Source organism: Mycteria americana, chromosome 8, assembly GCF_035582795.1.
Source record: "Mycteria americana isolate JAX WOST 10 ecotype Jacksonville Zoo and Gardens chromosome 8, USCA_MyAme_1.0, whole genome shotgun sequence".
NCBI classification, from domain to species: domain Eukaryota; kingdom Metazoa; phylum Chordata; class Aves; order Ciconiiformes; family Ciconiidae; genus Mycteria; species Mycteria americana.
Genome location: NC_134372.1, coordinates 38862125 through 38877704, shown reverse-complemented (window position 1 = coordinate 38877704; position 15580 = coordinate 38862125). Strand labels below are relative to the sequence as shown.

Sequence of the window (15580 nt, the reverse complement as noted above, 5' to 3'; positions counted from 1 at the left end):
AAATTACAGTCTTGCCTCTCAATGTGATTGAAGCAAACCTTTAGTATATACTTGCAGTATTGCCAATTCAGGTACTTTCTCTTGCTCATTACTACTGCAATTCAGTTAATCACAAAGCGTGTGTGGCTGGCTCGTTGCAGTGTGTGAGGCTGTGGAGGATCACAGCTCGGATAGAAACCCTCTTGTTAAATGATTCACCTGCAAACAGACTGAGCAACCAAAGACGGGACTAACTGCCTGCAAGTATACACATTCCAGGTTGCAAGATGGCATCCTCTCCTTTGCCCTGGTTCTCCTTGGCGAGACCAAGACACCCAAGCGGAGCGCTTGACCTCTGGTTGAAAAGCCCATAGTGAGATTCCCATACGTGCTCCCTAGAGTCTGTCAGATAAGATCATGGGTTGGCCAACTTTTATTTATGGGCCAATGAATTATGCAGCTGGGGTAATTAGATGTTTTTGTTTTGTGAATCAGGATTATGCTCCTGGGGTGCCAACTGAGGAAAGTCTGCGAAACTGCATAATAAAAGTCATTTTTATGCAGAGGTGGAAATATTTTAATGCAAAAGAGAATTGTAGGAGGGGGGAAGCTAATGTCCTCCTGTATTTGGAGAGGAAAAGTGAAGTGTAAACTCTAGTTGTTATCCATTAAAGCTTTTATTTTTCTTGCATTGTATAGGGAAGGAAGAAGCTGTTTTAGCATAAACTCCAAAAGAAAATAAGTACTTCTCTCTTCCCCCAAGTAGAGCTATAAAATATACATGTTTTTGTGTAGTTGAAAAACATGTATGGAATTATACATTATGTATATTCAAGGATTCTGTATAGTCACTGTATGCTATTTGTGTAATAGGACCTTGATTACAACTAAAATTCAATATTCTTTAATTAAAACATAGTTTCCATGATATCCATGCATGTTTTGGAAGACATTTGAGGTAGCAGACTAGTCTGTAGTTTTGACTTCTCTAACCTACATCCCTTATGTTTGTGCCTCAAGATAACATTGAATAACATATTTAAACTACTCATGTGTGAAAAAGCAAAATTATATCTCATGAACTGATTTCTTCACACATTTAAAAAATTGAATTCCCCTTTTGTTCAGATACTAAACAGAAATCAGAAGGGAAACAATCTTTGTAGAAATGATACGGTATTTCAAAATGGAGACAATATGGAATACCTTTAATGAGAAGGGATTATACTAATTTTAAAAGTTAAATCATTTTACAAGGTATTATTTTATAAATGTAGTTTTCATTATGTAGGCATTACAGTCTGGTTCAGTTGTTAATGAGTCAGAGAAGTTTACTGAGCTGTTATGATTTAATATTTTGAGTTGAATCTAGATATTGTAAAATAGTAATTGGTGATAACTGTATTTGATTCTCTCTTCAATTTCATCATCCTTAAGAACTAGTACTGTCAAGTGCTAATGCTTTATTTACATATAATAGAAACTAGAGGTGCATATGTTCTTGTGGCTATCATTAGTATTTATTAAATATATATTTATGTTTTCTATATGTCTGTGTGTATGTAGTAGTTTTGTATGGGTATGTATAAATTATACCAAAGCCACAGTCTTTCATGGATTTTAATTACTGTGTAGCTATTATTTGAGTTTTTGTAAACAAGGCAGACTTTAAATTTGAAAGCAGTCCGCCAGGTGAGCTGTTCTGGCAATCCCTAGCATTAAAGCTTAGACTTTCAAACTCCAACACCTGTATGAAAACAGAACTTGATGACATGGGATGTAAGTCTTAAAAAAACCCAAACCAACAACAACAACAACAAAACCCCCACAAAACCCCCCACAAAAACAACACCCCACCCCACCCCCCCATAATAATAAAAGTTTCAAATGTCCTCTCTCAAATACAGAATCAAATACAGAAGTTGGGGAGAACTTATGTTTAATACCATAAAATTAACATCTTATTTTTCAGTATGATGCTACTGTTTAGTTTTTATGGGTAGACAAAGTAGCAAGATGGTAAGGTGTTGTAGTAATGTTGCCATTTGTGCAAAAACCAAATTAGACTCTGTCTGCTTCATAGTGTGAGTCGATTGGACAGAGACTGAGTCAAGCACTGTGGGGAACATTGCTAAAAATCTGAAGTTTGCTCTTGGAAAGTATTGAGTCCACTGCAGTTCCACTGAAGGTGATGCACTTTTCTAAATAAGAGCGTAATAAAAACAAAGTACTTTATAAATGAGTACGTAAAGAATATGGCAGTATCTTGAGCAATATTTTTCAGAATAAAGAATGTTCTGGTTACTGATTTGTGTTATTAACTGAAGAAAAAAAGCCTGTAGTTTTGAAGGAATTACTTGTTTAAGACCCTGACCAAATTAAGTCACCTGGAGAGCAGTGAAGGCTTCTGAAGAGCAGCATATAATCCGGCCATCCATTTTGCTGCAGTTTAATTTTAAACGGGTAAGTAGAAGCCAAGACCTAAGAACTGCGGCAGTTAGTGGGAAAAGCTGATACGGGATTATCAAGGTTAGAGTTCAGATAGAACAGATGGTAAAATAGTTATAGCCTACTGTACCATATGTTACTGCCGCACACGTTCAGGTAGCACGTTATATGTACTGTGTGGAAAGATCAGTGATTCTAATGCAGGTATTTAGAAAGACCAAAAAAGCTCTTGAAAAATTGATTTCATAATTTCAGGCCAGGTGAATGGAAAGCCGTAATTGGTTAAACTGCACAATAGAACTCACTATTCCAGAAAGGGATACAAAAAATTAGGCATAGCACGCAACTGTGTCTTTTCTAATTCTCAAAGAGCTAAAATGAAGCTTGTCTTTCAGGAAGTCTGTTTCAGGCTCATTATACTTGAATTTCCGGGGAAAGTATTTAAAGAAAACCCAAATTCACAGCACTTGAATTTAGACCATTAAAAACAGGTTACAATTTGACTTATGATTTTTGTAACTTTTAATCAGGGGCCAGATTTTCAAAAGAGCACGCGATCTTAAGGTGCCAATGAAGTGATAAATTTCTTATTGGAAACAACTGGAGCTTCACTGGTTTAGAGTACTGCAGAAAATCTGACTCCTGATCTATAATCTCTGCTGTTATTACTCAGATGCTTTTTAAAGAATCTGATGCGATACCATGAAAATAGGAAAGTAGAAGAGAAAAAAGGGTTAATCAAGTCAGAAGTACTGGGAGAAGAAGTGGAATGGTAGCAAAGAAGAAAAATGAAGGCAGAGAGTTGTGATTTGGAGTGGTGCTAAAGAGCCTCTGGGCTTGAGATTCATCTCGCATTTTATAATGCTCATGTTGTGTTGTATCATAATGCACTTGCTCCTACTAGAGCTAGCTGTTTCTCCTCTCTTATTGCCAATGGTAAAAATAGGGCAGTAGCGTCATTCCATACTATTGGGCGCATTCGGAATTCCACGTTTTTTCACTTGCCTCTCTAATTAATTTAGTAATCCTCTTCAGTGTATGTGCATGTGTACGTTGGCGTGTGTCTGCTCGGTTGCCCTCTTCCGTCATCTGTTCGAGTTCTCACGTTGCTGATGATTGGTTGTGCCAGCTCCCTTCCAAAGACAGTGAATATATTACACTCCACTGCCTTTTGTTTAACTTTGCCAAAAAAAATCCCATCACAAGCCTCTGTTTTTGGCTAGTACTTTGGGAAAGGTTTTTCTTCTGTAGTTGCAACCCTCTTTTTTTATATAATATTCATGTTAATTTTATTTTGGAAGTAATTAGATCTGAGAGATTTGTCAGTTTATACATTGATCATTGTCAACTTTTGGGATCTGTTAGTAATAGCTATTCCATATGTATCAGATGATTTATGGTATTAGGTGATTTTGTGTCTCTCTTAGACTTATTTGCTATTATATATCACAATGTCTGGTTTAGAGTTGTTCGTAATGGAGCCTTTGATTTTGGCTATCTGGTTTTTAATTTATTTTAAATAATAACTGTATATATTTGGGTTTTTTTCTAATAAAGGAAGGGTGGTGATGGTTGTGATATTTACTTGTTGTGATATTTACTTGTTAATTCTTCTTGAGGTAGTCTGAGTGGTATCCAAATTTATTAGGATAGTAAAGATGAGAAGTTAGAAATAACGAAGAGTAGAGCTTTAACTTCTGAAAAAAATTTTTTTGTACATCACCATGTCTCCTCCATGATCATCTGTAGACTGAAGAGGTGGTTGTTTTTGTTTTTTTTTTTTAAGATATTGATATGGGTTGCTCAATCATTTTGTTACAGCAAGATACAGTTGGTGAAAGGATCTTCTTGAAAGTTTTTGTGATGCATTTAATCCCACTTAATAAAAAGAGGTGGATCTGGGATAATTGCAAGAGTGTGAAAGCGTTAACTTTACAAAACCAAGTAAATTTGTTTTTCTTCCAAATGGCTTAGTTTGAAATTCAAGGTTTATTCTCTGTTGTTGGTTGTGTTGAATGTAAGTGTCTTTAAAAGGCTGGTGGTTTGCTTTGTGGTGAAATGGGTTAGAGGAAGATAAGGATTTTGGGAATTCATGAAGTAAGAGGGGATTACAGGGTTTTTAAAATGTTAGAGCAAAGTTTAAATTGTCAGTATAGTGTTTATAAGTTAAACTGATCTGCTTTTTACTCAAGGCTTGGCTGTCTTATTTTGTCTGATAATGGAGAGAAAGGAAAAACCTGGATTGGCACTAAGAGGTTAGAGGACAGTATGAAGCAGAGGGTTTTTTTAAACAAACAAAAAAACAGACGATGGAAGTGTGTATGCTGAAGCAATTTGAAGTTTGGTGGCAGATTAGATTGCAGTCTGGAGGACAGAGAGCAATGAAGAGTGCTGGAGACGTGCAGGTCACGAAGTGTATCTGTTTTGAGTCCTGGATAAGTGATCCTGGTGTGGAAGAGAGAGAGAGGCAGGGGACTTAGAAAAGGACTTGAGAAAGAGTACAGCATGATAAACAGCACATGGTGACCATGATGTGCAAGAGACTGTCTTCGTAATGTAGAAGGGGAAACTAAAGAACATATTGAGTGGGGGCTCCGACAAGCTTACTGATGTCTGTAGGAAAGAAAAGCCACCTTGTTTTCTTTTTGGAGCCATTCTTCCAAGAGTTATTTGTGCTGATCTGATTTAAGTTTTTCGAATATTTTCTGAACAAACTAAACCGCTAACTTAAAAAGAGTCAAGAGTGAGACTGAACTGTAAGAAACAGAAATGTTAAGAAATCAAGAAATCAGTGGCTAAATGATTCAGCGACTTCTCCCTGCTGAACTCTTATCATCTCTCCCTAATGTCTGAAATGCACCAGGCCTTAATTATATTCCATGTTATTTGCAGTAATAGAAAGAGTGTTAGCCATCTTCCACATTTTATTTACAAATGTTAACGTCTTATGTACACTGGACTGTGTTCTGACAATGTGTTTATCCTGTAAGCTGAAGGTATTAGCATTTAGGGCTTAATTTTATTGCCACTCAATTCTGAGATAACCATGTTGCCTGCTTTGTTTTGTTTTATTTAATGGGCTGGGTGTACAAATTAGGGCCATATACTACCCTCAATCCACAGAGGAGCCTCTGGTAATTATAGGGAAAGGTTCATACCACTGTTCGTAGATTGTAACTAATCTACGAGCGAATTTTACACAGGAATAAAATGTGCCAAGAGCTGGTAGATCTGTGGCTATTTTTGCCCTTTGTTTGGCAAGTGGTGCATAAAGTCACTTGATTGGCACTTGCACAATTGCTGGGAGTGCACAAGATGGCCCACAGTTGCAAACATAATTATTTTAAAGTCTGGGTGTTATACATCATAATTAGGCTTAAGAACTGAAAGTCAGTTGAGATGAATGAGGGCAATTCATGTTCTCAAGAGTTGAGAAAGTGATTTTGCGTTTAGATTTTGCATTTGTAAGATTTTTTTTTTTTTTCCCCCCACAAGCGTTAAGATTTAGATACATTTCTCTCTGTCTCCCGCTCTTCCCATGGGAGGACTGGCAATATATGAAACAGTTATATGATATCTGTGTCTCACCTTAAATAGGTGAGATATAGCTAGCACATGAAGTGTCATGATGCACTACTTAGTGCTGATTTTTTCTTCATCAAAACCTGCTATGAATTAATCTAGTCCACCACAGTTACCCTGTCCCCTACAGTTGTTCTGCTCAGCATGTCTTCAGTAAGAGACTGAAAAAGCAACCTTTACCGGTTAGCAATAATGTATATTTTAATTAGATATTTAAACAATTAAATTTTACAGTTCTATGTGTCTAGAGATTGATGAATGTTGAGAATATTTTAATTATTTTAAGTTTCTGATTAAATGAAAGTCACAATCATACACGTTAGAAAAGAAAGGGCCCCGCACACTATGTAAAAATGAGATAGTTTTGAACTAATATCAAGGATTACCACGATGTTATCCCACAAGTGTGAGGTCGTCTACCCGGTGTGCGAGATGCCAACATACACACAGGGCAGAGGTATTTTATTTCCTGTCTGCGCAGAGGTGGGTGCTAGGTGGTAGCTCCACAAAGCTAGCACAAAGTTCGGTCATACAGGTACAGTATTTATACAGTCTAGTTATGCATATGCATAAGTAATTACACAAAGCCATTTTCTATTGGTCTACATTTCTCTTATTTCACCTTAAAGCTACAGTGCTGCTTTAATATTCTGCGCACGCTCAGAGGTGAGGGGTCTCTGCTTGGGCCGGGGTCTCCAGCTCGAGGGGTCTGACTTTTAGTATTATAATGAGGATGGTTCGTGTGAGGGTGCTTCTTATCACACTTCTACTAGTTGTTTCAGATGGTTCCCAAAACATCTTAATTAGCTTACATATTTCTCCAGGATGTGCTTCTCTCCCAAGGACAGTAATTCTTGTTTAGACGTTCCACTTCCCAGCCTGAGTCTCCCTTATCAGCTTTACGTAAGCCTTGGCCTTCCACCAGCTCCTGTTAGACTATGCTGTTAGACTACAATGAGAGAAAATTCAGCTGGGAATAAAATAGGATTCAAGGAAAATGTGAATCCTGCAAGTTGGGCTGTAGGGCTTCTCCCAAAGTTGGTTTTACGTTTCTTGGCTCTTGAGAGAGAATATAGGGACATACAGCATGACTGGGCTGGAGTAAGATGGGCAAGTCCTTAAAAAAAAAAAAAAAAAAAAAACAACAACAAACCCAACAACCAAAAAAACCCCCCATGCTAATATTGAAAGATGAGAAGGGAAAAGCACCACAATGCTTAAAAAATAACAAAAAAAAAAAAATTGGCAGGATTAGTATTTCAAAGGGAGCAGCACTTGATTAAACATTTGGAAAGCATGGGAGGAGAAACATTCCAAACAAAATGAAAATATATGTGTATGATGGAAACAGGATAAATAGAATATTCCACTTATAATTACCACTGCAAGAATGCAGCCCAAACTTAAGAGTTCTTAATCAGGTAAAATTGTCATTGCTTTTAAGTCCAAGTAAGGCAGTGAATTGTGGTAGGTATGAGATGTTTGTGGATAAAGATGTTGGCAAGATCTATAGCTGCAGTGAAGAGCAGGTCCGTGAACAAAGTAAATGAAAAGACCTGGAGCCTGCACCACCAAGCAAATCGTGAGTGTGTTGCAAGAAGTCAGAGGATACAAGGCATCCGTTTTTATCTCATACCAAGTGAGGAGTGAGGGATACAGAAAGATCTTTGAAAGGTTAAAAGTCTTCACAGACCGCAAAGCTGTATCTCTGTGCAGGAAAAACTTGAGTTTTTCTTTCTCACATTAATGCAGTGATTACTCAGAGATCTGCATGGATATATTGATTAGGAAGTTAAAATCAGTTGCAGTCTGGTTTCTTCCTGAGAATGACCTGTTGAGGACTGGGCAGTTGAACACCCATCTCCCTTGAGCAGGTAAATGTCATAGCCCATAGCTGCCTTACGTTTCATCTGCATTACTTATTTCCGTTGGGGTGGACTTCTCTTCTTCCCAAGTTGTTTCTCACTGAAATGTTGCATAGCCTGCTTTTTACCCCTGCTTTCATTCAGTTTGTGGGGGGCATGCTCTCTTGGAGGAAGGAATAGGTGGTCGGGTTGGTAATAGATGCCGAGTTCTCTCAACTGGAAATTTTTGGTGTGATGCTGTTTTACAAAGCAGGTTTTCAATTATAACAGTACTTGCATATGTGACTTAGCTTAACATAATAAAGGCAAAGAGCAGGTACATATAAAGCATTCGTCTTGTAATGGCAACCCATTTCTTTGGGTTGAAATAACATGTAATTATAAACTAAAGTGATCACATCTAAAGAAAAAATTTTCACTGTATCCATGTCTTAGTATGATTTACCTTCCTCTTATTATTTCTTAATATAAAAATTACTGCACGCTGTCTTTGAAATGTTGCAATTGTGCTGGTATTTGAAGTACTTGTAAATACTTGTGCAAATCAGTTTTTCTGATGTTTGTCTGCAGGGCGAGGTGTGTGTTTATGTGCCCAGGGGAAATGAGATGCATTTGCATCCAAGAGGGTGTAGCAAGCAAACGCGTGCCAAAACGGAGTCTGTAGGAACAGTTGCACTAAAATAGTACAGGATAAAAATGTTTGCAAATGAAAATAACTAGCTTCCAAAGAAATAATGGTATCTCATCCTCCCTGTAACTGTTGCTGATCTGAAGGCCTAAATGATAGCTTTTGAATCTTTCTGAAGACACTTGTAAAGCCACCAGATTGTGCATACGAAGATGCACAATCTTTTTGTAGATATAATTATATTTCATACAGTATTGTTAATCTTTGAGGTGCTGACAAACAGTTATTACTTACTTTTCTGTACTTCAGGGGAATACTGATTTAAGGATGTTTCAGCTCTCATTTAAATCAGTGAAATCATCACTATTAGCCTCAGTAGGTGCTGAATTAAACCCTATATTACGTGGGGCAGCTAATCATACATAATATTATACCTGTTTTTCACGTACAAAGTGCCTCTCAGCCAAAGATCTAATACCCCTTTATGCAAGTAAGCATCATTGCTGCAGAATATCTCCAGAATATTTTTATGATCCAAGACCTCTTATTCATAAGAGCAGACTAATAGATACCTTATCTTACCACTCCTCTTCAGTGCGTGGAGGTTGGAGAGACAAAATTCCTGGCATTTTTTTACTCCATAGATAGCTTGGCTTTGAATTGTTACTGTATGATTCCCACTTTCAGACTTTGGCTTGAAGTGTAAGCTGCCACAAGGATGTGCCATGTAGCCTGGGAAGAAAACCAGCAGATCTTTTATCATTATTGCCTTGTCTCTCTGGGTCACAGAGAAGCAATAGCCGCAGTTCAAGACTATGTTCAAAGGAGAGATGTCAGGACTGAATTGTTTTCTGGTGAAGGAAGGATGGGTAAAATATTAAATGCAGTCTTCTATTTGCCCTTATCTTTGTGTTTCTTGACAAGAATATTGCACTGTATTTCCATGGTTCTATAATTCAAAGCTGAAGGTATACAGATTTGTGAAAGAAATTGATTTAATTGCTCAACAGTAGAAACCACTGTTATAAAAATCAGTGTAGATTTGATATTACATGTTCTTTCTTAAGTGAAAGCACTTCTATCTCGAGCAAGGAAGAGCACGCTTTTGAGAGTTTAATTTTCATACACCTGCTGCTGTAATTACTGTAATTTAATGCACAGAGACATTTTTACTTTCTGAGCAGTAGGGGAGTTTGTCCATGAAAATTTCAGACGAGGTGTGTCTGTCTCTCTGTCCTCTCTGCCAGTAGCCTTTAAACCTTTCAGGAAATACTGATCAAATCTGGTGATGGGGGCCAGCAGGAGGGGGACAGAGGGAGAAAGGAGCTCGAGATTTTAAGTCCCTACAACTGCCATGTGATCAGTTGGCTTGGGTACAGGAGAGACATGCTGGTCTCACCAGTGAGGAAAGGCTGCTGTACGAGCTCAGCAGGCTTTGGGGTAAGTTTGGTTTGGGGGCCACATCTGCTGGGTGGCTGCTGAGCACATGCAGCCTGGTGGGTCAGCCACCCCATGGGATGATGCTTGCCTGGCTGGCGAGGATGGGAGAAGAGCCGACCATGGAGTAGTTCTGAGACTGTTTTGAAAAAGGTGAAGGTTTGGGAGGCGGGGGAAAGTTTGTGATAGGTGGAGGGTAGTACAGCGGACTGAGAATATTTCTGGAGGAAGTAAGAGGTGATGAATGCTCTGTAGAGGAGCCAGGTTTATCATGGTAAGTATTCTTTAATATTCTCTGTAATAGTCTCTGTGCACAGGACTCTCTGTTTTAATTTCTTACCCTATCACTGTGAGAGCGTGTTTCTTTGGCAGATTGTTGTATACTTACCTAGTGATCTACCAAGTCTTTGGTCAGTATTTTATTTTGAACCGGTTTTATTCTGCTTTTCAAACAGCATGAGTTTTCTCATAGGGGGAAAATCATGAAAATAGCAAACAGGCCGAGATTGGTGGCCCAAATCTTGTGTCACATCTGACATAAATTCAGAATGCTTCAAAATGTGCCTACTGAACCAATAATTACACTGATACTTCTTCTTAAGCCATAATTTCAAGCTAGGTAGCTTCCAACAGTTGAATTAAGCTTGACAGTCCAACACTGTTATTTAAAATACTGTAAGCTACGTATACATCAGCTGTGCGTATCTGAAGTGCATTAAAGCCCATTAAAGTAGACGGACTCTGACTGTTTCAGTGGGTCTTGGATTGCAGGTTAACAGAGAGCACGGCACTATGGTGTTTTTGCAAATTCCTGCATTTGATTTTCCATGGATTGATTTTCTCTTCAGTCCCGGCTGGGAGCGGGGTCTCAGGAAAGCCCCGTTGTAGCCCACCTCTCTGTAGCCCCGTGAGGAATGGGTGGAGCACAGAATAATTTGTTTGCTCTCTGCCATCTTCCTTGCTGTCCTGTGGGATTTGCAGCTGCCAAGTCCAAGGCAGTCACCAGTTGCCTTGGTGTGTTACAAGAAAGTAGGATTGCAGCGGCAAGGGAGAAGAGGCAGTGGGGAAAAGGAGAGGGGATAAGAAGTTGCTGTAACTCATGTATGTAAACAATCTCAAAATGAAGAGGCAGAAAGAGTTCGTATATAAATTAAATGGTTTTTTTCTGATCTGGAACATCTTAAATTTCCCTTAAATTATAAATAGAAGCTCACTGATACAAAAACTAGTACTGACGTATATTTGAGTGGGTGTGATTTGGTAATAGCTTGGGTGTGGCAGGCCAGGAAGTAAAGGATGTAAACAATTTACAACCATTCATTTTTTTATTAGAGCTTTTATCTTTGTAACTGGTATTAGTTGCCATAGATACAGACAACACAGGGCTTGTTTGGGTTAATGAAAAGTCTGTCATGCTGATGATAAAAATGTGATTTTTTTCTTGAGAAAAACCTACATTATTTCAATTCCACTATTCTTGGCAATTAATTTTAACTATGCTTGCATTCATGTATATAATTAAAAAATTGTGGCATTTAGTAGTCTACATGTTTTTATATAGCATCTGCCGAATGATTTTGAGTACAATGCAGTACCAAACAAATTGGTCTTTAATTTAAATTAGAGATCATATTGACAGATATAAATTACTGGTTTGTCAGTTTACAGATGTGCTTCTGTACTTTCTAAAATCACTTACGATTTTTTTCCACCTTGTAAAACGATTACAGAACATTATAGGTAACTGATTGGCTCACAAGTGTGGTTATGAATGTGCACAGCTTAATGTCATGTTATGATGTTGCATTAAGTATATGCTCTTCCTACGTAAAAGTTCAGTATCTCAAGTGATAAATGCAATGAATATGACTTACTACATCTTAGTTCCAGCTACTCTGTCCAAATAGAAAGCAGTTACTTGCTGTAAATGTACCTCAGCTGATTCAAGAAATAGTTTTATATGAAGAAAAATTTAAAAAATTAAGTAGCTTTTCTGTTAATATTTGGTAAGTGTGTGCAGGATGGTTCTAGTCCAGTATGCTATGGACAGTATTTTTTAATGAGTTTAAGGTGGCCACATTTCTTACAAGTGCGTTTGTCACTGTTCAGGAACTGTAGTCAGGATGAATCTGAAATAAGTATTACTTGGGGCGGGGGTGAGAGATGTACCATGTGGGGAACAGAGAAGAGAGAAAAATATTTTTGAGTCAGCTTGATTTAAAATAAAAATACACACGATGGTTCCTTGGAGAGTTGGAAATAGTGGCAACAGCCCTGGCAAAGTGGATGCATGGTCAGAGTGCAAGCAGGGTATCGTTCCAGACCTGTGGAAGATAAAGAGCATGAGTTTAAATGATGCTATTCCTTTTAGGAATGCAAAGCTTTTTGGCGTAAAGGCTGAATTCAGAGCACCACTAAATAAATGGATTGTGCACTGGGGATGTGTCTGGCTTCAGCATGGATGAGCAACCCTTGCAGCTGCAGCTCATGCTTTTCCTATGAGCAGTGAGGTTAGGTGGTAAATCAATTAATCTATTAATAAAAACTACTCCATACTGGAGGACAGAATCCCTCAGATCAAATGCTCATGGTGCTCGAAGATTGTGGGCTTCTCCCTCTCTTGCCTGCAAGCTTAGCCACATTCATTTCACTACATTAAGCCTTTTGTGTTTGTGGTTACAAGAGAGTAGGATTTGCCCCACTACTGTAATTTAATAATCAGATACAGGAGAAATAACTTGAGTGGTATAGTTCTGCAAGGAGACCGACTGCTGGTACACAGAGAGAAAAGCCACAGAGAAAACAGTGCTACATCTTACTTGCAATATACCATATATGTTTCCCCTACAATCTTCCAGAAGTAAAATTATTCTTAACTGTATTTTTAATGGCTATGGAATCAAGATCCTAGAGTAAGTATTTCCTGGGAAAAGAAGGTAGGTTATTAAGAGCAGCAGTAAGTAAATCTGGGATTTTAAAAGTATTGAAAACATTGCCAGATGTCTTAGAGGTTTGAAAAATAATTTAAATCTTTTTAGCGATTAAAACCTATTTTTCTAAGAACAGTTTAGTGTCAGAAATCAATTGGAATTCATCTCCTAAGGATGAAAAAAGGTTTGAATACATGTGTGTATCAAGTTTCAGTTTTAAACTCAACAAGACTGCAGAAAGTCTGTAATTACGTCCTTTCAATTTCTAAATATTCAAATCACAGTGTTCTCAGGCTCAGTTTGTGAATTTTCTCTCTATAGAGAAAGCCAGGATGAAGTATTCAGTAATCCAGTAGCTTTGAACCAATTAAAAACCAAAAATTATTTAAATAGCTTTGGAAAATAGTATACTAATGTTTGTCTTTATCATCGCACAATGTTTGAGTATTTTGTGATTTTTCTGTTTAATTTTTCTATCTCTCAGCTGAGCGTTGGTTGTGCACTCGAGCAAGACTCTTCAGTATCTCCCCACACTGAGCCCTTCTCTTCAGTAGACCGAGAGAACCAGGGTCCCCCAAGCTGGGACTGGCAGCTGTGGAGGTTATTGCAGTAGCAACATCCTGATACACCACTCACCTTTTTCCAGTCCTAGGCCCAGGATGTGGGTGGTGCACACATTTGATATACTAAAGATGGCTTTAGCTGCTGCAAATAGTTCTGTCCTTAAAAGGCCTCTGAAATTAAACTGGTCAAATACGTCTACAGTTAACACGACTGTAGCAGAATTAGTCAGACACGTTTGTCCTGAGTTGTAAATGAACAAGGTCTAGCCTCACGTGTGTTTGCACTTGAGTTTCTTTACTCAGGTTAACTCGGTGAGACTCAGAAGAATAGAAAAAAAACAAAACCAAAAATCTCATGTAATACTTTCAGAATTAGGCTCATAATAATCCATTTAAGATGTTTAAAACAATCCAGCAGTTAGTTGTCGTAAACCTGAGAGTATGAGGAAACTCTTTACTGTTGCAGGACTTTTGACTTTGCTGTGTTTCCTTTGTAGGGCCTCGGTATGTCCGGTGGAAGTCAGGCTGGCTTGGGGACTCCTTCATCCAGGCAGTATGCACGACAGAAAATAACTCGCGTAAACCTCAGGGACTTCATCTTCTACATGGAACAGGAAAGAGAAACGAGCCATTCTCTCCTGCTCTATCGAGCTCTGCTTAAATAAAGCCAAGAATTGTACTGATTTCTCCATACAGAAGCTCAACTTGCATTGAAAAGCTGTCATTTTAATGTGCCTTCTCTTTTTTTCAGAAGTCAATGTTCCAGTAATTTTGTTTTGTAAGGTTGTCAGACACATGCAATAAATTCCCTTTATGTAAAAAAAAAATATATATAAAAAAACCACAAAAAAATGTGCAAAAGGTTTTAAAGTGTTAAATCCGCAGATATAACCAACATCAAAGTCTTGCTCCATTTGGCCATTTTAGATAAGGCTGAAGTAGATGGCATTGAAGTTACGCAAATGGAAAGACTGCTGCAATGGCTCACCTAAACCATCTCACGGCGAGGAGGATTGGGACAGGTTCACAGGATTGGGACCTAACCATGGTGTTAACCTGTATGTTCACTTACGGTGCTGTTGTGTTCTTTTTAGTTTTACTAGCACTGTTTCTGCTGGCTAACCATGGTGATACCTGTTGTTATTTTAGATTAGTTATAATCGCAATTTTTTGCACAGCTAAGAGAATAGCCACTGCACACTCTCACAAATTTTATATATTTAGGATTTTTGCTTTTACTGCACAGCTCATTTCCCGAGCCATTTGCTGAACCAAATCCTAAGTGTATGAAATCTGTGCATTCGGGTCCCAACTGAGTTACCTTGACTGGCTTCCAGTTGTTTTCTAAGTCTCTTCAATCTTTTGCACATTTGTAGCAGCTGGTTAGTAACATGAATCAAAGTTGGGTTTTATTTTCTAAAAAATACCTTAATTTATTTATTGCAAAGAGTATGGTTTAACGGTGGTTTTAAAAGAGAGTATTGTTCAGTAAAGAGTTTAGAGTATTCTATATGGATTTTTAAAGTCACTGTAAAGGAAGTTTTTGGGGGCCGGTTCCGCTCGTAGAGAATCACAAGAGGAGGGGCGAGCCCTGGCAGCCCGGTGCCGCCGGGTGGTCAGGGCAGCACCGCAGGGACTGGCGATGCCTTTGCCTTGGACGACTGGACCCGAGGGCTCCAGTCGGAGAGGCTCGTGAACAAGCGCATGACTTTAAGCATAATGACTAGTTTTAACTATTTAAGGGTGGGATGAATGCTTTTTAAATGCTTTGCTGAATTGGAATTTAAGGGGCCCACACCAAAGCCAAGCGAAGTCAGTGTGAGTCTTTTAAATGGGTATCGGATAGGAATACTGAGCAGGCAGGTGGGCACAAGCTGTTGTACTTCAAACATAACAGTATTATCAGTAACCATGGAAGGGAGACGTTTGCTTATTTATTTTTTCACTTTTTACTATGTTATGCTTGCCACTTTTTTGAGGCAATACTTTTTTTTTTGATGGGAAACCATAGCGAAAGCACAAATAGAACTATTTGTCCAATAGTTTTAAAAACAAAAGTTTTAATTATTTTTTAAGGTTTATGAAAAGCAGAAGAAAATTTATACTGCTGCTATTTAGCCAAAAGATTATTCATAAGGTATTTAAGGC

General features: G+C 38.1%; 1 protein-coding gene across 2 annotated transcripts in view; it reads left to right on the top strand.

Moving 5' to 3' along the window:
• The window catches only part of LOC142413985 (transcription initiation factor TFIID subunit 4-like), a 148942-nt gene extending 134845 nt beyond the window's left edge, over positions 1 to 14097 (top strand). For both annotated transcript variants that reach the window (XM_075510770.1, XM_075510769.1), the window contains exon 15: positions 13930 to 14097. In XM_075510770.1, the coding sequence (XP_075366885.1) occupies positions 13930 to 14097 (168 nt within the window). The remainder of the gene's footprint in view (positions 1 to 13929) is intronic.
• The last annotated feature ends 1483 nt before the right edge of the window (positions 14098 to 15580 follow it).